The sequence below is a fragment of the Zootoca vivipara genome, chromosome 9 (assembly GCF_963506605.1).
Source record: "Zootoca vivipara chromosome 9, rZooViv1.1, whole genome shotgun sequence".
In the NCBI taxonomy this organism is placed as follows: Eukaryota; Metazoa; Chordata; class Lepidosauria; order Squamata; family Lacertidae; genus Zootoca; species Zootoca vivipara.
In genome coordinates this window covers 54655633-54682402 of record NC_083284.1, presented here as the reverse complement: position 1 = coordinate 54682402, position 26770 = coordinate 54655633, and the positions used below count along the sequence as shown (strand labels likewise).

General features: G+C 42.3%; 1 protein-coding gene across 1 annotated transcript in view; it reads left to right on the top strand.

Moving 5' to 3' along the window:
* SCFD2 (sec1 family domain containing 2) overlaps positions 1-26770 on the top strand; it is a 181480-nt gene that overhangs the window by 41475 nt on the left and 113235 nt on the right. Inside the window, exon 4 of the mRNA XM_035114140.2 lies at positions 4342-4517. Within this exon, the coding sequence (XP_034970031.2) occupies positions 4342-4517 (176 nt within the window). The remainder of the gene's footprint in view (positions 1-4341; positions 4518-26770) is intronic.

Sequence of the window (26770 nt, the reverse complement as noted above, 5' to 3'; positions counted from 1 at the left end):
AACAGATTAAGTTCGCAAACCAAGGTACCACTGTGCTTTGCAATGCTCCTGTTCCTCATGTGACATTCCTTGCCAGCATTCTAAAAATACCAGAGTAGGCTATTACAGTAAAGGGGCCAAGCATTACTGCGCTGGCATCTTCTGTATGCAGAAGATTCTGCCTCTTAGGTTGCATGCCATTGCCAAAGCTTTGTAAGGATTTAGAGCTGAAGCATGCAATCCAAAGTGCCATTGGATGTGACTCTGTTGTGGACTGTATGATTTCAGAATGCAGGTGGGGGGAATCATACGTACAAAACGGCATGGCGGGGTCAAAGAGCAGGCTGGCTCCGTAGGAAAGTAAGAGAATAATGAGGAGGTGAAATTGTCCCTGACAACTGAAGTAAACAGAGATGTAGAAGTGAATGTGAGGAACTCCAGACAAAGTTGACACAGCTAATTGAGTCCCAGGGTATATTATGGTCTGAAGGCACATGAGCCCACCATCTTGCTGAAACTTAAGTGGGTGTGATTTTTCCGGATGTGAGTTTCTGGATGGGTGACTAACTCGGGAACAACATGTAGACTGCCGTAGGTTCTGTGACAGAACAGAAACAGGATATAAATGTAAGAAAAGAAAAGAAACAAATAATGAACTGATCAACCATGTAGCAGCTGATTACACAAAGCGAAAATCCTTGGATGTGTTTACGCTTGGACTACTGCAATGCGCTCTACGTGGGGCTACCTTTGAAGGTGACTTGGAAACTACAACTAAACCAGAATGCGGCAGCTAAACTGGTGGCTGGGAGCGGCCGCCAAGACCACATAACACCGGTCTTGAAAGACCTACATTGGCTCCCAGTACGTTTCCGAGCACAATTCAAAGTGTTGGTGCTGACCTTTAAAGCCCTAAATGGCCTCGGTCCAGTATAGCTGAAGGAGCGTCTCCACCTCCATCATTCTGCCCGAACACTGAGGTCCAGCACCGAGGGCCTTCTGGCAGTTCCCTCGTTGCGAGAAGCCAAGTTGCAGGGAACTAGGCAGGGGGCCTTCTCGGTGGTGGCGCCTGCCCTGTGGAACGCCCTCCCAACAGATGTCAAAGAGGAAAACAGCTACCAGACTTTTAGAAGACATCTGAAGGCAGCCCTGTTCAGGGAGGCTTTTAATGTTTAATAGATTATTGTGTTTTATTTTTCTGTTGGAAGCCGCCCGGAGTGGCTGGGGAAACCCAGCTAGATGGGCGGGGTATAAATAATAAATTATTATTATTATTATTATTATTATTATTATTATTATTATTATTATTATTTACACTTTAAATGACTTGGAATGCAATCCTAGCCCTACTTACCTGGGGTAAAGCCCCACTGAATTCAGTTAGACTGACTAATGAATAGATGTGGTTAGGATTGTGTTGTTACTACTTGAAGAGGAGGAAAAGAATTCCAGCCACCGAGTTTAGTCAATCCAGCTAAGGATTGGCTAGTGTTGCCAAAGAGTTTGTGTGTGGCATTTTTATGCTTTTCTTTCTGCCATGTTTTCCCCTTCTGAAAACACTTATTCAGTACCGGTGCAAAAGCAAAGTATCTCTGCCCCTGGCATAATTTCAGCATAGGATTGTTCCATAAGAGGCAGATCTATGAATCATCATCTGTAAGTCTCTACTTCAAATCTCATAAAGCTGGGGACTCAGTACGTAGATGTAGACAACAAGCCACACTCTTTCAGCCTTAGCCCCACATCTAGGAATTGGGTAAGGGGACCATAACACTAACCAACCATCCAGGGTTGTTAGAATTATAACCAGATAGAGTGTGAGAAAATCTTTGAACACCAGAAAGTGTTATCTGAATCCCAAGTATTGTATTTTGTTGTTGTTATGGTATTCCACAGAGTTTTTCTGCTTTCTGCAGTCTGGTTTGCTTACAAAATGGAGAGGAACATAAGGAATCACTTATTGATGATTGTCAGCTGAAAGCTAGGGACCTCTGCAATTGAGCATCAACAAAAGCTGAAGTGAATTTAACAAACTTGGCCGGGCTTGTATCCTTAGGAAAGAGGCCATATTCAGTTCCTTGAAGTTTACTCCCTATTAATTGGTCCCCAAAGAGATAATTAACTTGATGCATGTTCCAAAATAAAATACCCCATCTATTCAAACACCTTCAGCATTGATGGAGTCTCTCTTTTTTGTCACCTCATTCATCTGTAAAGTCTGGAGGAAAAGATCCACTGTCTTCTTTGGGATACTCAGTTTTAAGAACATGGCATTTTTAGCACTGATCAATCAATCAATCCTGTAGCACAAAGTTTTCTTGTCCTACAAAACTACCACAGCCTTAATAAAAGGCCATTCCTCATGAGATGTTTTGCACTGTGGTTTAAGTAATCTGAGTACAATGTGCATTGTGTTAGGGATTATAAGTCTGCATGTATGTTTTCAAATGCACGTTTCACAATATACTTACTCAAAAAAGTAGAAAGGATCAGACCCCCCATTTTCTTTGAGTTCTTTGAAGTGAAAAACCACAACCTACCTCATTTCAAAAATGTGTGTGCCATCTGCATCTGGTAGAGTCTATGCACATTTTGTATTTGGGAACCCATAAGTGTAAAGTGTCTCTTGTAAGGAACGTCCCTTAGAGAAGTTTAATAAAATGGCCTAGAACAGGGGACAGAGAGAGAGAGACTAAAGCAGAGTGAAGTGAGGACATACATTTCCACAAAACAGAAGGCGTGACAAGCACATTAATATAGATGCAGAAGGAAGTGAAAAACTTCAAATTGTGTTAAGCATCTATTGCTGTCCTTCATCCTCTTCAATCTGGCTGTAAGTCCTTGCTCTTGGCAGTACTTCAGGAGGATTAATAAGGGTTCTAGTTAAAATCAGGCCTTTTGACTTCACTAAGCTTGGAGATGGGTTACAATATGAACACAGTTTATTGGGCATTGCACCAGCAAAGGCCCGAAGTCAAATGCTCTAGGAAACCACAGACCATGGCGTTCTTCTCCAGTGAACAGCATACTGCAAATGACTTTTCCTCCTAACAGTGGGTGGTATCTTAAGGTTTATGAAATTGAAAGCTATTTTACACCTTCTCTAAATATAACATTTTTGAGATGAAGGGAGGGGGTAAGGTTTGCACCTTGTGGTTTTATCTGTGATCTGTGCATGAAACAGATCCTGAATAAGTAGCAATAGATCATTACTGCTAAGGGTAAAAAAAAAAGTGAAATCACTTATTGCAAAGCATCAGGGTTAATGTTTTCAGACCACTACGTCAATCTGCATGACAGCTTTAAAGGAAATAAATTATAGCATGACTGGGAGTTGAATGTTTAGTCTGAAAACAGACATGGCTGCGGCTGGATTTTTAGCCTTTGCGGGCTCAACGAAGGACCCTTTTGTCAGCTTTTAGCCATGCGAAAGGGTTGGCAGCTTGAAGCATGTGATATTTTGCTGGCTTTGCCTTGATGTTTTGCAGAGAGTGCTTTTTCTTGTGGAAGGAGATGTGTTGGGAAAGGGAAACTAAACCCAAACTTCTCGTGTAAGCATGAGAGCTGCTGTAGAACTTACTGAGATTTGGAATGGATTTTTGCACAGACCTTTGCAACGTTGTACTAGCAGTGAATTCTGCCTGCCAAGAATTCTTTGGATCCCACCTATTATGTTGGAAGGAAGGCATTTCCGAGTTCTGCCTCTAAAAACTCAGTTTGAAACTGAAGGGAAAACTTGTATGATGCTGGCCCAGCAAGGAACGGTGTTCCTCTTGCACACTGATTAAATTAAGAGGGTGTTTTTTGGGGTGGGGGGTGGGGAGCATAATTGAAATGTATTTATTTTGATCCAGTTGTTTGAGACACGTTAAGTGGGCAGCACAATGTGTATCATGAGGGCAACAGATGGGATCACCAAGGGCACAGGGACCCTTGGCAGGGCACATACAATACTTTGTCCATCCATAGGAGTGAAAATTGGGCACCCATCTTTTTTTTTTGTTCCCTAGTCAACCCGCCACAAACATCAGATTCCCACAACAAATGCAGTGGCAGTTCAAAAACATCTGGTTTTGGTTGGCTGCGAGTTCCAAAAAGAGGGGACATAGGAGAGTACGCACCAACGATCGTACTGCCATGTTTATATGTGCATGTTAATTACCAAAGTTACTAGATGATACTATTCCTGGGTAAAGAAAACCATTGTGATTTGGGGGGGAAAGGCTTGTGCTGAATGAATAGCTGAGAAAACACTTTGTCTCTTACTGGAGCATACTGCATAAGTATTGCTCGCTGTTGGTAACACTTGCTGCTTCCATCTACCTGCACACTGTTGAGAAGTGTCTGCAATTACTTTCACAGGGAGAGTCACCCCTGAGCAGCTCAGCTCACATATCCAACTCTTCAAAAAGAAATTTGAGGCCATTGAGAACCATTGTGGGCTTCTGCAGATTGCGTTGGCTGTTGTGCAGACACTGAAACACCCTCAGAGTGCCAAATGGGACAATTTCCTAGCCTTTGAAAGGCTACTTGTGCAGGTAAGATATAATGTGAGATTTTTATGTCCCTCCTTCTTTCCTCCAAGAAGTTAACAGTGGCACTTTTTAAGTAGGCCACCATCAAGATTCTAGCCAGGCCCCAGCCTTTGCTTCCATTAAAATCTGTAGATTATGCTCTAAACCAGGCATCCCCAAACTTCGGCCCTCCAGATGTTTTGGACTACAACTCCCATCTTCCCCAACCACTAGTCCTGTTAGCTAGGGATCATGGGAATTGTAGGCCAAAACATCTGGAGGGCCGCAGTTTTGGGATGCCTGCTCTAAACTAAACTTTCTTAAGTGTCCTTGAACTGATTAGAACAGTTAAGCATGTGCTTAAGTCTCACCCATGTACAGTAATCGGAACAACTGAGGCTGTAATCCTATAGAAGTCTCTTTGAGCTGACAAGAGCTTACTTTCAAGTAAACCTACATAGGATCAAACTTTTTAAAAAGTTGCCTGGCTTTGGCAAGATTGTGCCAATGGTATATAAAATATGGTTATACCACTTGTAATTTTATTTATACTAAAAAAGGAAGTACAGGCTCAGCACTGTGTGCAAAGTCTGCTGAAAAAGAAACAGCACTATGTTGAACTAAATTCCGAGTGAAGAAAATAATGCAGAAGAATAAAAAGGGCAGAAGGCAAGCAAACATTTTAAAATATACATTTTGATGGTTAGTTGTTACCAAGTCCTTTCCTAATCATACCCATCTCTGGATTTATACCCATTGCCTCCTAACCTTTATAATAGTTTTAGAATTGGAGCCAAAGCAAACTTTCCTCTCTGGCATTATAATTGTTTCCTAAATACACATTCATTTGCTGCAGTCAAATGACAATTATTTTGAATTGCATTATCCATAAGGCTTGCAATTTTCCGAACTAGGACACACAGCCCTATTTCTAGCAGGCGGCGGGGTTATGAGGAGGGAAACTGTGGACCTAAGGGAAAACAAATCTGAGTTTCTAAGTTCAATGCTCGAAAAACATGGCTGTCCTTAGGGAAAGAATCATAGTTTTGTTGCAGAGGCTCAGAACCTGGCCTCACCAGGTAGACCTGAGAAAGTCTGCTCTCCTGAAACCATAGACAGTCTCTGGCAGTCACTGTAGACACTACTGAACTTGATAGTCCAATGGCATGATTCCAGCATAAGAAAGCTTCCTATGTGCTGAATCATAATACATGATGCCTGCTTTCCAGGATTCTTCTTTTCTGCAAGGTGTAATGGCCTGCTTAAGGTCAGAACTGTGGATAAAGACTTGATACATTTCTCTCTTTGCTTGAGATTTTTTTTTAATACAATAAATTGCAAATCAACTGCACTGCTCTAAATGTTAGCTGCTGTTATATACCGGTACACCTAGATTAGTCTTTGTCCCTACAGTGCTCATGGGATTATAATTTTTTAAGGCTGATCAGTATGTGCTTCCTGAACTTCCCAGCCCCATTCTCAGTCTACAAATTTGGGAGAGACAATATGTGCATTTGAGGGAGATGGGTTTAAAGAACATTCCTTTCTTTAATGGGGGAATTATGCTAGAATTAAATGTTGCTCCTAGGGGCACTTCTGTCACCCCCACCCCCACGTTAAACATTTTAGAACAGAGACAACATAAAATATCACAAAAGAACAGCTCAAATCAATTAAATGGCTGTGTACCACCTCCTGTTAAGATGAGCCACCTGCCAGTTGGACCTTCATTTTCTCCAGATTAAGCCTCATCCAGTCCATTGCAGCCTGCAGACCTCTATTCAGCATGTCTGCATTGGATGAAAACCAGTAGAGTCACTCCAGCATATTGGTGACCCCCTGGATGCCTGCACTATGTTATTTCATGTAAAAATCAAACATTGCAAACAAAGTAAAACCCTGTAGCACAAAGTCCACGGGGTACAACCATACCCTATTTTCATCTCCATGAAACAATTTACCAGGCAAGAATGAAAGCACTGGAATGCTGTGTCCTAACTTCCTCAGTTCTCATTCTGAACAGCTGATCCAGAAACACACCACGGTCAATGATGGTAGCGTCACCCGACTCCCAGTCCCCCCCCCCCACCAAAAGTTATCCAGCAGGTTGACCAAGGCTGTTTTGCTGCCAAAACAGAGATGGATGCCAGACTGAACTGCATCCAGATAATCAGTGTCATCCAAGAATTCCAGTACAGCCACCACCATTCAAACACCTTGCCCAGAGAGGGAAGATTTATGACCTGTTGATAGCTGTTGCAGACTTCTGGGTCCAGGGGTGATTTCTTAGGAATATCAGTTGTTAGCAGCAGGGACCACTATTAGCAGGGAGCATGATGATCTGACTGAGAATCCTAATACAATGTGTCATGGGGAGAGTTAGGTAAGGGACAAACGCATTTGCCCGCTGATTTTTCCTCCATCTGTGGCTCCTTCTCCTCTCATATACCATCTCCTGGTGCATTTTATAGACTCTGCAGTTTTCTAGATTAGGGCTGCTGCGATAATCTGTGCTTCCTAAAAACATAAACTTTCGGGGGGGAAATCAAAGCTCTCAATCAGGAATGGGCAGCCTGTTGCACATGCAATTGACGTGTCGCATGCACACCGTGCAGCATGCTAATGTGTTGACGTGTCGTACACACACCGTGCAGTGTGTGCGAGTGACATGAGCACATTGTGCGGTGTGCATCATGCACATGTCACCGCAGAATATTGAGCTCTTTGTGCCAGCTAATACCCACTTGCTGGCTATCTTGAATCACTCACTCAGCCAAATTCCAGCGTATGGTAGAGAAACTAGATGTACTAAATTGCTTCAATGGTGATGTATTGCAGAGAGAAAAAAACATACTGTATTTTGTGCAGATAGACACTCTTAAAAGGCAAGGCATTTAAGGATCGCCTTGAGATAGAAACAGAGTTACACAAGTTGCAAATTGCTGAATATTTGCAAGGCATTTTTGAAGATTAGTATCACACACTGATATTACTATAGCCAACTTTAGAGGCACCATCAACTTATAAGGAAGAGGCAAATGTGTGTCACATCTGGCGAACATCTAGAGACTTTCTGAAAAACATCATCACATTTTTGCGCTTGGAAGTATGCACTAATGCCCTTGAGTTAGCTTCTCCTGCTATGAATGTTTTGAAATTGCAAAACTTCCAAAGATAACAGGAACATGTTTCACATAATTGGGAGCGATTGCTTTGCGATGGATGTCCTCATGTGTTTTTGTATCCCAATGTTGGTTGACATTTCGTGCCTTGAAAATACATCATAGATGCCATTCTTGTATTTGTGGAGGGACTTTAGCTGCTTTCCCTTTGACCCAAAGAGGAATCAATTGAGCTAATACTCCAATCCAAAATTCATTGGGCAGGATCCAAAAGAGCTACTTCTGACCAGGCCCAAGGGTTTGCAGAAACGCAGTGGAGTTTTTGAGTCCTTTTCTTTCAATAGCTGACTCCACGCTCACCTTTTTACGGTTGCAGTTTCAAAAGCAGTTTGTTATGCCATATGGAAAACTGGAGCGGGTGCTCCTGTTTTGAAGAAAAACAGCCCTAAAGCCCCCATTGAGTATACAGAAATTGTTAGCATAAATCCTCTGCATGGCACAGATACTGCATGTGGATGAATGTTTACTTTATATGATTGCTGTAACTTTCCCACACAGGAGCTCAAGCTGTAACCTGATCTCCTGTCATGTGATGTTCTTTGTTCTGTTTCTACTTTCACTTTCTTCTGAACTGGAGAGTGATGGCTGAACACACACTCTCTGAATAAACGTAGATTAGCACCTACGATTGTTTGCTGTCTTCTTTACCGAAGCCAGTGGCAGTAGTAAGAATATTGGTGTTTTACACCCCAATATTCCAACAGTGGTAGCAGAGCAGGGGTTCCGATCCGCGGACCTCTGAAAAGCGTGAAAACAGGCACGTAAACAGGCCTCAATCTGCAGCAGCTGATCCTGAGGAATTTCGCCTGCTTGGGAGTCACCGGTTCCTGCGTTCCAGGGGAGGAAGAGCACGGATAGTCTGCGTTCCTTATCACCGGAGCAGTGAGTAACCGGGACTGATTTATAGCGGCAATAAAACCTCTAAAGCGGCAGCTTAATTGCAGATGCCTGCCGAAAGCCTAATTTGCAGCTTCTTTGTACTTTGAAGTCAGAAGCTAGCAGCACGCTTACAGTAGCAAGATGGCTAAAGCCGGGGATTCAGATCAAACACCCAAGAGTTTGTGTCCTCTGTTAAATGACTCAAATTACGCAACGTGGAGTGTTAAAATGGAATGTGTTCTTATCCGGCAAGGACTTATTGAGTTGATTCAGAACGCACCGCCCGTTTTGCCAGGCCAAAGGTGGTTGAATCGCAACGCACAGGCAAGGGCAACAATAGTTCTGCATTTGGACCCATCACAGCTGGTTCATATTCGGAACTTAGATAATGCTTATGATGTTTGGACTCATCTTCGGGACGAGCACCTTAGGTTGCGCGCCGGATCAACAATGTTATACTTTCAGAGATTAATTAATTTGCGTCTGAAGGAGGGAGGAGACCTGAGAGCCCATTTGCATCAGATGCGTCAACTACGCCAGGAGCTAGTTGATAGAAACGTCAATTTGGATGACGACATTTATTGCTTTACAGTGCTAAATAGCCTTCCCAAGTCCTATAATGCTATTGCAGCCCAGCTGGGGGCTCAAGACCCTCAGCAAATGACTGCAGCAGGAATTTATGCTTCATTGCTTAATGAGGAGGACAGGACCCGCGCACAGGCGGAGGCCAACGGGGAGCGCTACTCACCCTCACCTGGTGCATCTGCAGAGACTGCACAAGCCCTTAAAGCTGTAATCAGATGCCAGATTTGCAATATTCTTGGGCACACAGCCAAGACATGCAGACGACTCCAGAAGGACTCAGAAAGCCAACAGCAGGCTTCTGGGCCTAAGGGGAAAGGCAAAAGCAGCGGCAGCAGCAGCAGCGGCGGCAGCAGCAAGGGCCCTACAGCACGCAAGATGCTTGTAATGCTCACTCAGCTTGATGACCAAGACGACGACGGGTCTTATCTGATCATAGATTCGGGATCTTCGCACCATCTGGTGAACGACAAGAGACTGTTCCAGACTTTCGAGAAGCTGGACTCCATCGTGTCACAGGCAGATGGCAATTCTTTGAAATCCATTGGAAAAGGAACTATTTTTCTGAAATCTCTAAATTTGAGTATCAGTAATGTGTATCTTGTTCCAGAGCTGAAGCAAAACCTTTTCAGTGTTTCTCAAATTGATGAGAAGGGGTTTGAGCTGTGTTTTCACAGGGGCACCTGTGTGATTTCTAAAGATGGAGAAGTTCTTTTGACGGGACACAGAGACAAAGATAACCTTTTCAGATTATCTTATGATAAAAGTGATGCATGTTTTAATGTTGTTGATGATTGTTTAACAGGTCCAGAGGAGCCTAAGGTGGCAAAGAAGCAACCAAGCAAGAAAGGTCTAACACGTTGTTTCCAGATCGTTTCTGCTCATGTTTTTGGTCCTATGCCGAAGTCCCTTGGCAAGGCCAAATATTATCTTTTGATAACTGACCACTTATCTAAGTATACGTGGTTTTATCCTCTGCAAAAGCCTCAGCAGGCTATTGTGAAATTTTCTGAATTTCATGCTAAGGTTGAACTGAAACATGGTTGTAAAATTGAATGTTTATTGACCAATGACATTCCTCTTTTTACTTCACAGGAGTTTCAAGCTTTTTTTGATGACAAAGGCATTCACCACAAGTTTGCCAAAACCCAGGCAGCTTGGGACAAAAGCTTATGTGTTAAGGTTAACACTGAGTTAGAAGCAGGCATGCAAGCGCAACTGCTGAGTTCAGGATTGTCTGAACAACTGTGGGCTGAAAGCATCTCATTTTTCCTTTACCAGTGGCTCAGACAGGTTCCTAAAGGACAGAAGCGTTCTCCTTATGAGATTCTGTTCCAACATAAGCCTGATGTGAGCAACACTAAGGTTTTTGGAACCAAAATGTGGGTGGCTTCGCTTGAGGGCAAGCCAGTCCAAGGCATTCTATTGGGTTTTGAGGAAGGTCAATACAGAGTTATGTTGTCTTCTTCCAATGAGGTGATTCTTACTCAAGAGGTAGAACACACTCCTACGCCACAAGAAATACATGTTCTTGATGAATTTCCCATAGGTGCCAATGATTTTGATGCTTCCTACACTGACACAAGTGGTAGTGAAGATGATTCCTTTGCTGATGGCTCCACCCCGAGTAGCTCTGACACAGGGGAGACAGTCATACACAAAGGAACTCATGCTGTTTTTAACAGACCATCATCGGATGATGAAAAAGTGCTTGAAGCACTAGATCCACTGTTTACCATTGGTATGAGTTCTCCCAAAAGTCCTGAGGGGGAGAATCTCAGTAAACAGGATTTGCACCTCTCACGCAGGTCTGAGAGGATTAGAAGAGGACCCAAGAGGTATTCTCAGGAGTTTGCCAACACAGCAATTGCAAATTTAGCTGTGCTTAGAACTCCAAAACAGGCAGCAGTCACACAGGCTAAGCCACAACAACAGGTTGTCAAACGCAACACTGTTTCTGTCAACAGAGCAACTGCTCTGGTCCCCTGGAAGCCAAAGCTGGTCAATCCAGTCTCAGAGAGTTCCACAGCAGGAAAGTCCTACTTTGTTTATGACAACTGTCTGTTCACTTCTCTTAATGATGCTCTCACATTTGCATCTTTTTCCATTTCAGGATTCAGGGGAGATGTTAGCATAAATCCTCTGCATGGCACAGATACTGCATGTGGATGAATGTTTACTTTATATGATTGCTGTAACTTTCCCACACAGGAGCTCAAGCTGTAACCTGATCTCCTGTCATGTGATGTTCTTTGTTCTGTTTCTACTTTCACTTTCTTCTGAACTGGAGAGTGATGGCTGAACACACACTCTCTGAATAAACGTAGATTAGCACCTACGATTGTTTGCTGTCTTCTTTACCGAAGCCAGTGGCAGTAGTAAGAATATTGGTGTTTTACACCCCAATATTCCAACAGAAATATGCTCAAGAACTATATGATGATGATGATGATGTTGATGATGATTCTGGCTATATTATTTGGGGCAGGGGAATGTTTACCATAAAATCTAGATACTTGTTTTTTTGCTTCTATAAACTCTAGATACAGATTATCTTCTTTTCTTTTTGAGAAATGTTGACATTCTTGAAACTGATTGTGCTATAGTTTTAAACAACTTCTTTTTCAAGCCACGAGAAAAGCCAACTACCCATGCCACAATCTTCATCTTATCTGCTCACAAAAGAAAAATTGTTCCCTCCTGAATGTGTGCAGTCTATATGGAACAAAAAGAAGAAGAAGCCAAACTGCCCTTCAGGGCAGAATTTCATGTTTGTTCAACAGCTTTGAATGCAGGACTTGTGAGGCTTTTGCAGGTGGACTTGATCAGCAGTTGAAACACTTAACCACTCCCAAAGATGCCTGTTCTCCTACTGAAAGGACTGTTTCCCCTCCTTGCTTCCAGTTTCTGAGACCATGTGGAAATAAAATAATTTAATATGCACCACCACAGGGAGGAATTGGCAGGGGAGGTATGCTAGGCTGGAAAATGTCTTAAGCAACCTCCTCTGTCCTGATAATTTCCCCCTACAGTTGATCCTTCAAATGGGGAAGCCAGGATTTGCCCTTAGACTGTGTCCTTTCTATTTTCATTTAAAGTCTGTACAGATATATCTATCTATGTTCATTTACCCTGGCACTTCAATAGATTGTACTGATTTAACACTGCAAATTTTAGTCTGTTTAAAGTTATATATGTTTTCTTGTTCATTGTATTTGTTTTATGTTGCACACTACCCTGAAGTCTTACATGAGGAAGAGCTGTATTCAAGTGTTTTAACATGTATGATCTGTCTGCTTTGAAAAGGAGCTGAGCTCACAGTGGTGGGTCATTTCACGAGCATCTTTCTCAGCTTTGAAATGGGGCAGCTCCCCTATTGATGATTTGCAGAGATTACTGTTGTTGTTGTTGTTTAGTCATGTCCTACTCTTCGTGACCCCATGGACCATAGCACGCCAGGCACTCCTGTCTTCCCCTGCCCCCCACAGTTTGGTCAAACTCATGTTCGTAGCTTCGAGAACACTGTCCAACCATCTCGTCCTCTGTCGTCCCCTTCTCCTAATGCCCTCAATCTTTCCCAACATCAGGGTCTTTTCCAGGGAGTCTTCTCTTCTCATGAGGTGGCCAAAGTATTGGAGCCTCAGCTTCATGATCTGTCCTTCCAGGGAGCACTCAGGGCTGATTTCCTTAAGAATGGTCAGGTTTGATCTTCTTGCAGTCCATGGGACTCTCAAGAGTCTCCTCCAGCACCATAATTCAAAAGCATAAATTATTCGGCAATCAGCCTTCTTTATGGTCCAGCTCTCACTTCCATACATCACTACTGGGAAAACCATAGCTTTAACTATACGGACCTTTGTTGGCAAGGTGATGTCTCTGCTTTTTAAGATGCTGTCTAGATTTGTCATCGCTTTTCTCCCAAAAAGTCTTTTAATTTCATAACTGCTGTCATCAGCTGCAGTGATCATGGAGCCCAAGAAAGTAAAATCTCTAGAGATTACTACAAGGTAGCATTGAGAGTGTTTCAATATTAGAGAATGGAATGATTCCTGATTGGCTAGAATTATCCCTGCAACCAGGATAAGAAACATCACCGTTGCTCTGAATAGATTTCATTTTGTTTTAGGGAGGTCAGAACATAACCAAATCAGATCAATTACATAGTATTATGATTTCATCACATCCAGTACCTGAACTCTGCTTGGCAGGGTTCACTTAAGAAGGAAATAGAGGACTGAAACAGTGCCTGCAAATAGTTTTGAGGAGCCATGTAAAAGGCAGAATTAATTACTTTTGAATAGGTTTCCCTGCTCTTGAAATAGTTACTTTTGAGGACATTGAGAGAGAACATTTGGCTCAACTCTAGTTTTGATCACTTGGTTTTGATTCCTAACTGTTTTCATGAAAGAATGGCAGCAAAATTGAGAACAGTGTACTGTACTTTCCTCTCATTCTTCTTTCTATTATGTAGAGCAAAGTTTGCCCTGATATCTGTTTACACTTTATCCTCAGGTGCAAGTAACACAATCTTATTTGGGCACGCAGAATGTGAAGCCAAAACTTAAAGCACGTTTGGTTGGGGTAGACTGACAAAGTAAGGACAGGGGGGGGGGAAACCTTGCTCCTGATTTAATAATAAACTTGAATTCCCTTTTGCAACATGACTTTTGACATAGCAAGAAGTCCAAAATGAAAACCAGAGTGGAGTGAACGTCTTGAAAGAAATGTGCCTTCAATTAGCCCTTGCAAAGGCGCTTTCTCTGGTAAAAAACGTCAGGTTGAAAAGTTCATGCACACAACTTCATCTTGGTTCTTGCAGCTTATTTGGAATCTTGGGCTATTCAAGCATATATCTCTGTACAGTTAATGTCAGGGGCTCCCAGTAACATAACTTCAGTCAAACCAAACCATATTTCACCTTTCATTATCTTATTGAATATTTCAGTTTTGAGTTGCAAGACATCTCAAGATGCTAACCTCTCTCTCTCTCTCCCTCTCTCTCCCTCTCTCTCTCCCTTTCCCTTTCAAATTAATTATTTTTGTTGATCACTTATAGACCTAACATATGTGCCAGACAGAAGAAATGTAGAATAATGTCCATGTCCTAAAACTATTGTATTTTAAAAGATTTTTAAGCTATCAAATCTGCAGCAAGAACTGCAGATTTGCCGAGCAACCTTTTCCTTCTAATTCTGGTTTATGCATGTAGGAAAACAGGAGTACAGAATATTGTGTTAATACTTGCTAACCAGCCCTCTTGAGCCAGGTATCCTTGATGCCCAGTGCTAAGAAGTCTGGACACGTAGGTTCAGGTATTTTCACCTGGAACTTTAAACCCTACATGAACTACGGTACACAACTGTGTATAAAAAATGGGATTCAGGTTGTGCTTCCCAAAATGCAATGTTATCTCCAGCAAGACAGTTTAGGAACTGTGTGATGTTTCAAAGGTAGCTTCCAATATGGCCTGGAGATCTGCTGTTCAAAGGAAAGCTGATTTCAGGCCATTGGTCTATGTAAGTCTACACTTACCAGTTGGTCTACACCAGGCATCCCCAAACTGCAGCCCTCCAGATGTTTTGGCCTACAACTCCCATGATCCCTAGCTAAGGACCAGTGGTTGGGGAAGATGGGAATTGTAGTTCAAAACATCTGGAGGGCCGAAGTTTGGGGGTGCCTGGTCTACACTTATTGACACTACCTCTCTAGGATTTCAGACCTGGATCTCTCCAAGATCTACCTGGAGATGCTGGGAGATTAAACCTGGAACATTCTGGGGGTAAAGTTCTACTACCAAGCAGCATCTCTTCCCTGACAAAAAAGTCAATAAGCCCACTAGATAGGCATTTGGTTTATTAACAAAATGTAAATGACACCTGTCATTACAAAGTAACCACATGGCAGCTACAACATAATATCTGGAAACGCAATACAAACAAATCAGACCAAACACTTCTAGCAAAACTAAAATCCGGTGTAAAACATTTACGTATAAACAGCGCAGCAGAGCAAACAGACTAAGGCACTGGTTAAAATCATAATGACTTAAGTACAGTTTACCTTGGAAGTCGAATGGAATCCATTCCTTCCAAAACGTTTGAAAACCAAATTGTGGCTTCTGATTGGCTGCAGGAAGCTCCTACAGCCAATCAGAAGCTGTGGAAGCCTCATCGGACGTTCGGGTTCCAAAAGAATGTTCGCAAACTAGAACAACCACTTCCGGGTTTGCGGCATTTGGGAGGCAAAACGTCCGAGTTCCAGGGCGTTCGGGATCCAAGGTATTACTGTACCTCCAAACGCCTGAAGAAGCAGGTCTTTTTAGCCAGGCATTAGAACCTTAGTAATGTAGCCATCTGTCCCTCCAACCACATCTGTGCAGATGGAATAAAGAAGTAGAGCTTGCTGCCTGCATATTGAGGACACCAAGCCCTAAACCCCCGATAACCACGCCCAACGTCTTCATGTAGATGTTAAATAGCATTGGAGAATTAATGGAAGTGAGGGAAGTCACAACACAACTTTTTAAGGGGAAACACTGGATTCTGCACTCTCTAGAAACAGCCCTGCAGGTAGCAACAGAACCCAGTATCACAACATCTCCAACTCCCAGCCCCAAAATGGATGAGATTATCAAGAAAGATCAAGAGGGTCTTTCTCTCAATATAGATCATCAAGGCTAACGGCATCCCAGTTCTTTGGAACTGGATCTAGATGTGTACACACACACACACACACACTATATATATATATATATATATATATATATATATATATATATATATATATATATATATATATTCCTGAAAAGCTTGTCAGTATAGATGTAGAAGAATGTTCCCTGCCCAGAGTACGTTCCATCACTGTCACTTGCATTTCCTCTTCTGCTAATTGAGTTGGCCTCTGGGCTTCCTCTCTGAAGGATTCATGCTCACTGATCAAGCTTGCATTTAAATTTCCAGGAAATGAAGCTAGATGCAAATGAACATAGCAAATTCCATAAATAAATAGAACAAATTGTGTGATTGACAACCTTTGGGTTCTACATTTCAGATACAAATAAATGCCCCAAGGAAGATTTAGCTTGTACCTTTGCAAATGTAAGAACATCTCTTCCCTGCTGCCCGCCTTCCCATCTTCCCCATGTTTGCAAAAATAAGTAAGAATTTTCTGGCATAGGGAGATGTTATTTTGCTATTTTGAAGTAGACATCTGAATGGAACTTCTTATTAAGCCCTGACCTTGGTGCCCCCAAAGCAGCAAGAAAGATCCTTGTATGTAATAGCACTGCTCTGAACTTTCATGAGATCAAATTATTGCTACAAATAAAATATTGGAAGAAGGCACAAAAAATATTTGCCGAACCTTCCTGCCCTCCACTTCTTCATCTGTTGCCAGCTTGATTGCAGGTGCTTAGACATTTTTAACTCGGAAGGGTGTTTTCCATATATGATCTCAGCCAATTAGAAATCTTGTGTAGCCCAAGGATGGGAAGCTGTGGCCCTACAATTTTGTCGGACAGCAACTTATGTCAACCCTACTCAATGACCATGCTTGGTGGGAGAAACATGATTTGTCCCAGCAGGGGCAGATGAAGGTGTCCAATTGGAGGAAATGGATAAAAATGTAAAATAATAATAACCTAGAAGACTAGCGATGAGTTAGCATGTGATGAGGTGCCCACAGTTGTACTTGGATCAGATCCTTGGTACTTTAACCCTCCTGCACAGCTCTCAAATACTGTGGTAATTGAAAGTTGCTTAGATTAAATTTATAAATGCACACAGTAAGGCAGTTTTTTTTATTAAAAAAAAAACCTACAACTCAACTTTTGTGTTTCCCTGATGTCCTGTTAGCCTATTTTTATACTCAATAAATGTGAATGGGTGGGTGGGGGTTGTGGTTTAATCATGTAATAGTTATTCACTCTCCTTCCTCCTTTGCAAGCTTCAGAGAATCAGGGACTTGGGAAGAGATCCCATCAGCCAATTAGTGCTGCAGAAATTACGAACATTAAACATCCTTGTTTGTGCTAAAACATATGCCCTTTGTCTATTACAGAGATGCATCAGATGACTGATTCTAATGTCAAGTCCTGGCAATGAGGGTGTTGTTGTTGTTGTTGTTGTTGTTTCCCGAAAGGGAGTGAAAAGCATTTGAGATGGTGTTTTTCACTGCGCCAGTTTGTTTCCTTGCTGAACACTTCTGCTAAGGGTTATGAAGCATAAAACCACACCATTGTTTGGAAGAAAACTGCCACAGTGTCTGTGCAGTGTTTTGCACCATTTCCTTAAAGACTGTCTCTCCCCCCCCCCCCCCCCCAGGACGAAGTATATTGTACCCTTATGTTTTCTAACTTTAGAAAGCTTGTATCCCAGGTTGCGTCGTTGAATTGTTTCAGAGCGGAGTTGGCTTATGCGTGAGTGGGTGCATAGAATGACTATCCTCTGCCTTGCACCTTAAAATAATTAATAACCTTATTCCCTTTAAATGAAATGAGGCCGAAGAGCGTTCTGCTGAAGTTCAGCATCAGCTTTGTTGTTTTCGTGATTTCTTTATTTTTTACAAGACTGAAACTCAGTACACAGGAATCTTGTCTCTTTCCTCCATCCAACATATTTGACAGTTTAGCAACTTAGTGCAATACTGCCATCTTATGGTTACAGGTAGGTAGCCGTGTTGGTCTGCCGTAGTTGAAACAAAATTTAAAAATTCCTTCCAGTAGCGCCTTAGAGACCAACTAAGTTTGTCATTGGTATACCCCAACACAGCAGCCAGATGTATGGAGGAACGTGACTCATAGAAGTAGAAGGCCCAGGGATCGCTCTGAGTGCTTAGAATTACACAACCGTTTTGAAGTGCTCATGGAAGACGAGGAACAGACTCCACCTGAGGATCTCTCCCTCATCACAGTTGATGAGGAATATGAAGACGAGCAGCAAAGTCAGTCCTCCGGGAATATGCAGGTAACCTTGGAAGGGACAGCACATGGAAGAATCCCAACCAAGCCTATGAAGAGGCGTGTAGTGGTGATAGGGGATTCCCTACTGAGGGGTACAGAAGCAGTGATCTGTGGGCCTGACAAGATGTCTCGAGAGGTGTGCTGTCTACCTGGGGCCAAGATCAAAGATGTAACAGAACGGCTGCAAGGAATCATAAAACCCACCGACAAATACCCCTTCCTTTTGGTGCATGTGGGAACCAATGACACTGCAAGCCATAGCTTACAGAAGATCAAAAATGATTATGAGGCTCTGGGCAGGAAGTTGAAGCAATTAGATGCACAAATTGTCATCTCTTCTGTCCTCCCAGTTGAACGACATGGCCCAGGGAGAGAGGGAAAAATAGGGGAAGTGAACAACTGGCTTCGCAAATGGTGCAAACAGGAACGGTTTGGATTCCTAGATCACGGTCTGCAGTTTCTTGAAGATGGACTTCTGGCAAGTGATGGACTGCACCTCACAAAAGTTGGGAGGAATGTTTTTGCCACAAAACTCAAAAACCTCATCAGGAGGGCTTTAAACTGACTTATGTGGGGGAGGGAGACAGTGGTCCTGAAGGTAGGAGTCTATCAAATGCTGAAGATGATCATCCAAATGTCAAGGACCAAATGGAGCAAGCAGCATGCAGACCTAGTGGTGGGACGAAAATATCCTTAAATAAGAGACATGGGGGAATGATCAACGGTCTTCAATGTCTGTATACTAATGCACAGAGCATGGAAAATAAACAAGATGAACTTGGGCTCTTGGTACAGCAAACTAAATATGACATAATAGGCATCACTGAAACCTGGTGGGATGAGTCTCATGACTGGAATGTAGTAATAGAGGGATACAATCTATTTAAGAGAAATAGACCAAACAGGAAAGGAGGAGGAGTAGCTTTATATGTTAGGGATATGTATACCTGTGAAGAGATCCAGGATTTAAAACTTCAAAGCCAAATTGAGAGTATCTGGGTCAAAATTAAGGGAGAGAAAAACAACAGTGATCTCATTGTGGGAGTTTACTATAGATCCCCAAGCCAAACTGAGGACACAGATGATGCCTTCCTGGAACAGATGGCCAAGCATTCCAAAGGAAGTGAGATAGTAGTAATGGGGGATTTCAACTATCCTGATATTTGTTGGATGTCAAACTCAGCCAAGAGCATAAGGTCGAACAGATTCCTCACTGGCCTTGCAGACAACTTCATTGTCCAGAAAGTGGGAGAAGCAACAAGAGGATCAGCCATTTTAGATCTGGTCCTAACCAATAGTGATGACTTGGTTAGTGGGGTAGAAGTGGCAGGATCATTAGGTGGGAGTGACCATGCTCTTCTGGAGTTTATTATCCAGCGGAAAGGAGCAACCAAGCATACTAAGGTCCAAATTCTAGACTTTAAGAAAGCCGACTTCAGAAAACTTAGGGAAACGCTGGGTGAAATCCCATGGACAGTAATACTAAAAGGGAAGGGAGTTCATGATGGTTGGGAGTTTGTTAAAAGGGAGATATTAAAAGCACAACTTCAGGCAATACCAATGAGACGGAAACATGAAAGGTGCCTAAAGAAGCCAGGCTGGCTATCTAAAGAACTTTTGACTGAGTTAAGATTTAAAAGGGATATGTACAAAAAATGGAAAAGGGGGGAAATCTCCAGAGAGGAATTCAAACATATAGCCAGCACGTGTAGAGACAAAGTCAGAAAAGCTAAAGCACAGAATGAACTCAGGCTCGCTAGAGAGGTTAAAAGCAACAAAAAGGGCTTTTATGGGTATGTCCGTAGCAAAAGGAAAAACAAGGAAACAGTGGGGTCACTCAGAGGAGAAGATGGTGAAATGCAAACAGGGGACAGAGAAAGGGCAGAACTCCTCAATGCCTTCTTTGCCTCAGTCTTCTCCAAGAAAGAAAACAACGCCCGACCTGAAGAATATGGAGCAGATGATTCAGCAGGGGAAACACAGCCCAGAATAAGTAAGGAGGTAGTACAAGAATACTTGGCTAGTTTAGATGTATTCAAGTCTCCAGGGCCAGATGAACTACATCCAAGAGTATTAAAAGAACTGGCAGAGGTGATTTCAGAACCACTGGCAATAATCTTTGAAAATTCCTGGAGAACAGGCCAAGTTCCAGCAGACTGGAGGAGGGCAAATGTTGTCCCTATTTTCAAAAAGGGGAAAAGAGAGGACCCAAACAATTACCGCCCAGTCAGCCTGACATCAATACCAGGAAAGATTCTAGAGCAGATCATTAAGCAAACAGTCTGTGAGCACCTAGAAAGAAACTCTGTGATCACTAAAAGTCAGCATGGGTTCCTGAAAAATAAGTCATGTCAGACTAATCTGATCTCATTTTTTGACAGAATTACAAGCCTGGTAGATGAAGGGAACGCTGTGGATGTAGCCTATCTTGATTTCAGCAAGGCCTTTGACAAGGTGCCCCATGATATTCTTGTAAAGAAGCTGGTAAAATGTGGGCTAGACAATGCTACCATTCAGTGGATTTGTAACTGGCTTACTGACCGAACCCAAAGGGTGCTCATCAATGGCTCCTCCTCATCCTGGAGAGTAGTGACTAGTGGGGTGCCACAGGGTTCTGTCTTGGGCCCAGTCTTGTTCAACATCTTTATCAATGACTTGGATGATGGGCTTGAGGGCATCCTGAGCAAGTTTGCAGATGACACCAAATTGGGAGGGGTGGCTAACACCCCAGAGGACAGGATCACACTTCAGAATGACCTTAACAGATTAGACAACTGGGCCAAAGCAAACAAGATGAATTTTAACAAGGAGAAATGTAAAGTACTACACTTGGGCAAAAAAAATGAAAGGCACAAATACAGGATGGGAGACACCTGGCTTGAGAGCAGTACATGTGAAAAGGATCTAGGAGTCTTGGTAGACCACAAACTTGACATGGGTCAGCAGTGTGATGCAGCAGCTAAAAAAGCCAATGCAATTCTGGGCTGCATCAATAGGAGTATAGCATCTAGATCAAGGGAAGTAATAGTACCACTGTATTCTGCTCTGGTCAGACCTCACCTGGAGTACTGTGTCCAGTTCTGGGCACCACAGTTCAAGAAGGATACTGATAAGCTGGAACGTGTCCAGAAGAGGGCAACCAAAATGGTCAAAGGCCTGGAAACGATGCCTTATGAGGAACGGCTTAGGGAGCTGGGTATGTTTAGCCTGGAGAAGAGAAGGTTAAGGGGTGATATGATAACCATGTTCAAATATATAAAAGGATGTCATATAGAGGAGGGAGAAAGGTTGTTTTCTGCTGCTCCAGAGAAGCGGACACGGAGCAACGGATTCAAACTACAAGAAAGAAAATTCCACCTAAACATTAGGAAGAACTTCCTGACAGTAAGAGCTGTTCGGCAGTGGAATTTGCTGCCAAGGAGTGTGGTGGAGTCTCCTTCTTTGGAGGTCTTTAAGCAGAGGCTTGACAGCCATCTGTCAGGAATGCTTTGATGGTGTTTCCTGCTTGGCAGGGGGTTGGACTGGATGGCCCTTGTGGTCTCTTCCAACTCTATGATTCTATGATTCTATGATCTGAAGAAGTGTGCATGCACACGAAAGCTCATACCAATAACAAACTTAGTTGGTCTCTAAGGTGCTACTGGAAGGAATTTTTTTATGCCATCTCATGGTTTGGAAGATAGAATGGTCTCTCGGCCAAACTGTGTCTGCATACTCACACTTGCATTCACAGAGAGAGAGGGGGGGGAGATTTGAGGAGGTTAAAAATCACTAGCAGTTATTTCAGTTTCATGGCACCACTCTTAACATACAGAGAGTGCAACTAATTGTTTTGTGCTTGTCTTTTCCAATTAATCACTGCTGAAACAATAAGGAGCAGAATCTTAGGCAATACAAATAATTGCAATTTGGTCTATCGTCTCCTGTGGTGGTTTTGTGTTTTGAACAGTAAGCACGAGTCTCTTAGTACAAAAATCCCTCAAACAGAATGTTTGTTGGCTTTTTTCCAAGCCAAATAAAGCCGCCTGCAAAATCTTCTCTCTGCTTTCTGTGCTGAGACAATAAAGCTCAGCCCTCTTTAAGGGGTTGAGAGTAATTTTGCATGTGCGAGTTGTTTCCTTGTGCTTTGTAAATTTCTGTATTTGGGATTGGGATTGTTTCATTTTTAACAGTAGTTGGAGACATTCTTGTTGGTAGGGCACCCTTTCTGCAATGGCATAACAAATCAAACTCCACTTATCACATGAATCATTGTTAAAGTCAGCAGTAATCCAGTGTGTAAAATCTACCCGTAAAAGCTGGGAGGAGGGAGTGAGGATCAAACCTGGAACACATTAAATTAGTTCCAGTATGTCCAGGGCAAGGCTCTGCATTGCTTGCTTAAGCAGGCAAAGCGGAAACAGGCAGTTTATAACAAGCAGTCTGGTTCAAGAACAGTGGGGTTCATTTGAAAAAGATTTATATCCCTCACTTACATAAACATTACAAATGCAGGCTGCAAGTAGGGAGGCAAATCTTTATCGAAATCTTTCTTAAGAACTTTTTCATTGTGAGTAAAACGGACAGCGTGCCCTCTTGTTTGAAGATTCGCCAGTATTTGCACAATAATCTTTTTGGTGTTCTTGGCTAATTAAAACACTTTTCTTTTCTTTCTTTTTTTGCACAGCTATTGCAGACCACCTACCATTAATTTTATTTTTTTGTTGAAAGCATTAGAATTTGACAGGAGCAGAGTAGCAGAGAACAGACAGCAGATCTTCCTTGCTTTGATTGCTATACAGAAATTTCATTTTCAGTTTTAAGGGGGAAATAACTGTGGGGTCTTTGTCTGTCTATCTGTCTGTCTTTCTCTCATACACACATACCTATCTACCTATTGAGCAAAATGTGGTAGATTTGTTTATTGTGACATGACATTTTTTAAAACCCTAATAACTTGGGCTGTAAAATGTTAGGAGCCCATGTTTCTTCGGTTTTAATGCCACTCTCACTATTGCGGGCACAGCCAAGTTGCTGTCCTGCAGCTTCCCATCTGTAATATGGGGGATAATGCTACCTGCCACATATCCCATGTAAAGAATTACTGGGAGAATTCTTGAGAACATTTATAACGTACCACAATAGCAGAGATCCTGCTAGGAGGCTTCTCCTTATGCACCCGTTCTGTAACAATGCACAAACCATAGGAACAGAATGGTAGACCAGAGAGATGCCCGGTTATTGCTTTGCCAGGATCTCTGTCTCTGAAGCAGGGGACCTTCCCTTCATGTAAAGACAGCATCTGGCAGATTGAGCAGATGAGACCAATAGTGGGGCACTGGGGTCAAGAAGGTGGTTTCTGCATGTGCTGTAAGGGGAAGTGAGGGGTAGATGGGGTTTGTCAAGCTGGGAAGATAGCCCATCTAGGAGAAGGAAAGCTCTGATCCTGAATCTCTGCTGCCTTTGGGATAAGAAAATGCTAAGGAGTAAACCCTACACAAATCCAGAGTGAGGTCCCTAAGGCAGTTGGATGGCACTTTGTGTGCCCCCTTCTAAAAACTACTGCAGCCAAGCTGGTGCCAAATGTATTACCCTGCTTTTCTTTGCAACATACAGTGATCCCAAGAGAGGGGTCTTGTTGTCTGAACAGCCTAGGACCTCCATACACACTGTCCAGGCTTGTGCCCTGGGGAAGTCACTTTGGTGCCGCTAGCATGTGGTTAGACTTCACCCCCAGAGACGCACTCCATTGTTTCTCGAGACAGATGGGTGCCAACAACAACAACAGGGTACTTCAGGACACTTCTTCTAGATATAATAAAGAGCAGGGGGGGGAATCTAATAAAACTTACTAGCATTAACTGAAATTCCTCAGCTGGATGGTTAGTCCTATTAAGGCCCAAGGCCATGGACCACTGTTTGGCTGAAGCACAGTTGGATCAGTTGAGGATGGTGCAACTCTGATCTGCTATTTTGGGCCCTCTTACATCACAGCTGATCCTTCCAAGTGGTCTCTCTGATGCACAGGTCATTTGCATGTCCTCAGTCTTTCTCATGGTGAGTTCATGGTTAGTTTATGGCCTGGTTTACTGGATCAGTTCCTGATTTAATAAACCAGGACATGCACAACCTGCACGTTGGTGGCTGGAGCTCTTTTGAGAGTGCTTCACTCTTCCCTTTTCATGAGCAGCTGAACAAGCCGGGATTAACCATAGTTTCCTGTTACCTGTGAACCCAGAAACTGTGGTTAGTGGCTTAGAAGTCACGATGTTAAGGCAACTTTAAATCGTGGAACTGGATCAGAAGAAGTGAAATATTTTACCGCTGTTATTATCATTAGTGCATAGTTATGATATTTAATGTGTCTTTAAACTTTTTCCAGTGTTGTAAAGCACTGTGGGAAGATGGTATGTTTTAAACAGCAACACATATATTTATTAAATACACATTAAAAAGTCACTAACCATGATTTACAGGTTTGCACATTCTTAGGAAGTTATGGTTAAGAGCTGAATCCTCACTTATTTTGCTATCTGTGTGAAGGGAAAGCAAAAGCAGGAAAGAAGCTACCGTATATTTGAGTGCATACCGGTACTACTTGTTCATATCCTGCCTTACTGATCACCCATTGCTATTATTAAGGCTTTCGTGGTGGCTGAGGTTTGCAGGTTGAACTTGATCATCATTAACAGCTTCTTGGTTGAGAGTGCAGATGAGTAGACTTAAAAAATCCAACTTTTGCAGATATTCATGTTACAAAATCCAGGCTTGTTGTAAACCTTCTTAGGAGTGCTTTAAAGAAAAACAGCGGCCAGCTTCTATTCCTGCTAACCCTACACTAAGCCAATCAATCGCAACAAAATACCCATATAACTTTATGTTTGGTTGATTTGCAATTATGATATAGTCACAAATATAATAACATGAGGCCCAGAAGAGCAACTTGGTGAATTCCACGTGTCCGTGAGAGTTTGGAAGATTTGGCATCTGGCAAATATAGGTATTTAATTTGTTATTGGGGAGGGTCACTTGTTTTTAAGCCTTCCATTTATGGTGTAATAAAGTCAACAACAGAATCTTGACAGGTTCCACTGAGAAGAAACCAGAGCAATCAAGAAGCTTAAAGTTTAACGGAGGCAGGAAATTGCCACTCAGAAAGGGGAAGGGGGATGGGAAGGAGCGTTGAGCAAAGAAAAGAAATGGGAAAGAGCTTTTGTTGCACTGATTTCTACAAAGTAGATGGACAGTACTGGATAGTGCTGTCTAATCTGATGGAGATCTTGTTGTCTCTTCCTAACTGGTGGGTATTTGAGTGCATTAAGAGGGAGAAAATACATATATGTATAAGTGTAATAAATCAAGCTTAGTTTAGAAGTAACTAGTTAATGTTTTTCACCAAAACCTGTTTTCAAAACAGGGTTTGGAAAATAAAACCAACTTCACTTTTTAATTTTCCCCGATTGTTTGTCTTCCCCCCTGTTGCCTATTAAATACATGAAAAACCTGCCCTGTAAAGGACTGGAGGGGATCATCTGATTCTGCCCAGCTTGTGTCTCCCTTTTCTGCCAACATGTATGCTACTAGTATGATACTGCAATAGAGTTTTCAGTTTCAGGGACATGTGGGTTGACTTGTGCGGGTACTACCATTAGTGCCTTCCATCCTCGACTTTCTCAGAGATTGCTTGATTCATTTTCCAACCCCAGTTATGCTCAATGTGTCATTTGGTCATAAGGAAAATTCCAGTAAATCTGAAAGCATGTGCGGTCACCTTCAACAGGTGGACAAGTCCCAACCTAGAATTTCTAGTCCTGAAACATCTAATGCTAACAGTTCCCATAGATATATCAGTGATTTCTGCTACTGTAATTTTTGTGAAGACAAATTATTTGTATAATCTACTGACAAAAGGGAGAATTCTGAAATAAAGAGTTAGCAAGGAGGATGTTCTTATTTGTTCCAGATATGGGCTGGACAACTTATTGAGAGCAAATTTATTCTTCATACAATTGTCCAGGGACTGGAATATGTGTTACGGCACAATCCAACTGCTTCATACTCTATGGTGTCAGAGTTATAAAACTTGTGTGTTCAGGTATTGATAGGCATTAAAAACAAACCCTCCAGATACGTACGAAGTTAAAGTGTGGATCCTTTCTGTCTGACATTTCAAAATTGTTCACCCCACCCCCCAATAGAAGTCAGAATGGTGGCACTTTTTTACCACAGTTTTGAAAACTAGTAGGCCCAATGAGAGCCAGAAATTTATTGTGCATGTGCAAGTTCATAGCAGATTTGATCAAGGTAAGGATACCTTCTGTATGAACTCTGTCTAATATTATAAGGTTCTACACAAGTTTAAAGGACTGGGCTTTTAAAAAATGATTATGGCATTGATTTTCCCTCAGTTCTTTAATACATGACATTAGATTTATGTGTAACATCTTGCAAAATAAAACTGTTTTCTTACTTTGGGAAATACATTTGTTTTTTCTTATTCCCTCCAACCTGCCAAAACCCAAACTGGAGCAGTCAGCAAACTGACATCACTTCTTTTTCTTCAGGGATAGTAGATTATTTCTTAGTTCCAGTTTAATACAAAACAGACTAGCAAGAAAAGAGGAGAAGAGGAACCCCCCTCCTTCCATGCTTGCCTTTGTATCATGCTAAAATGACCAAGTGACAATAAGTAAAGA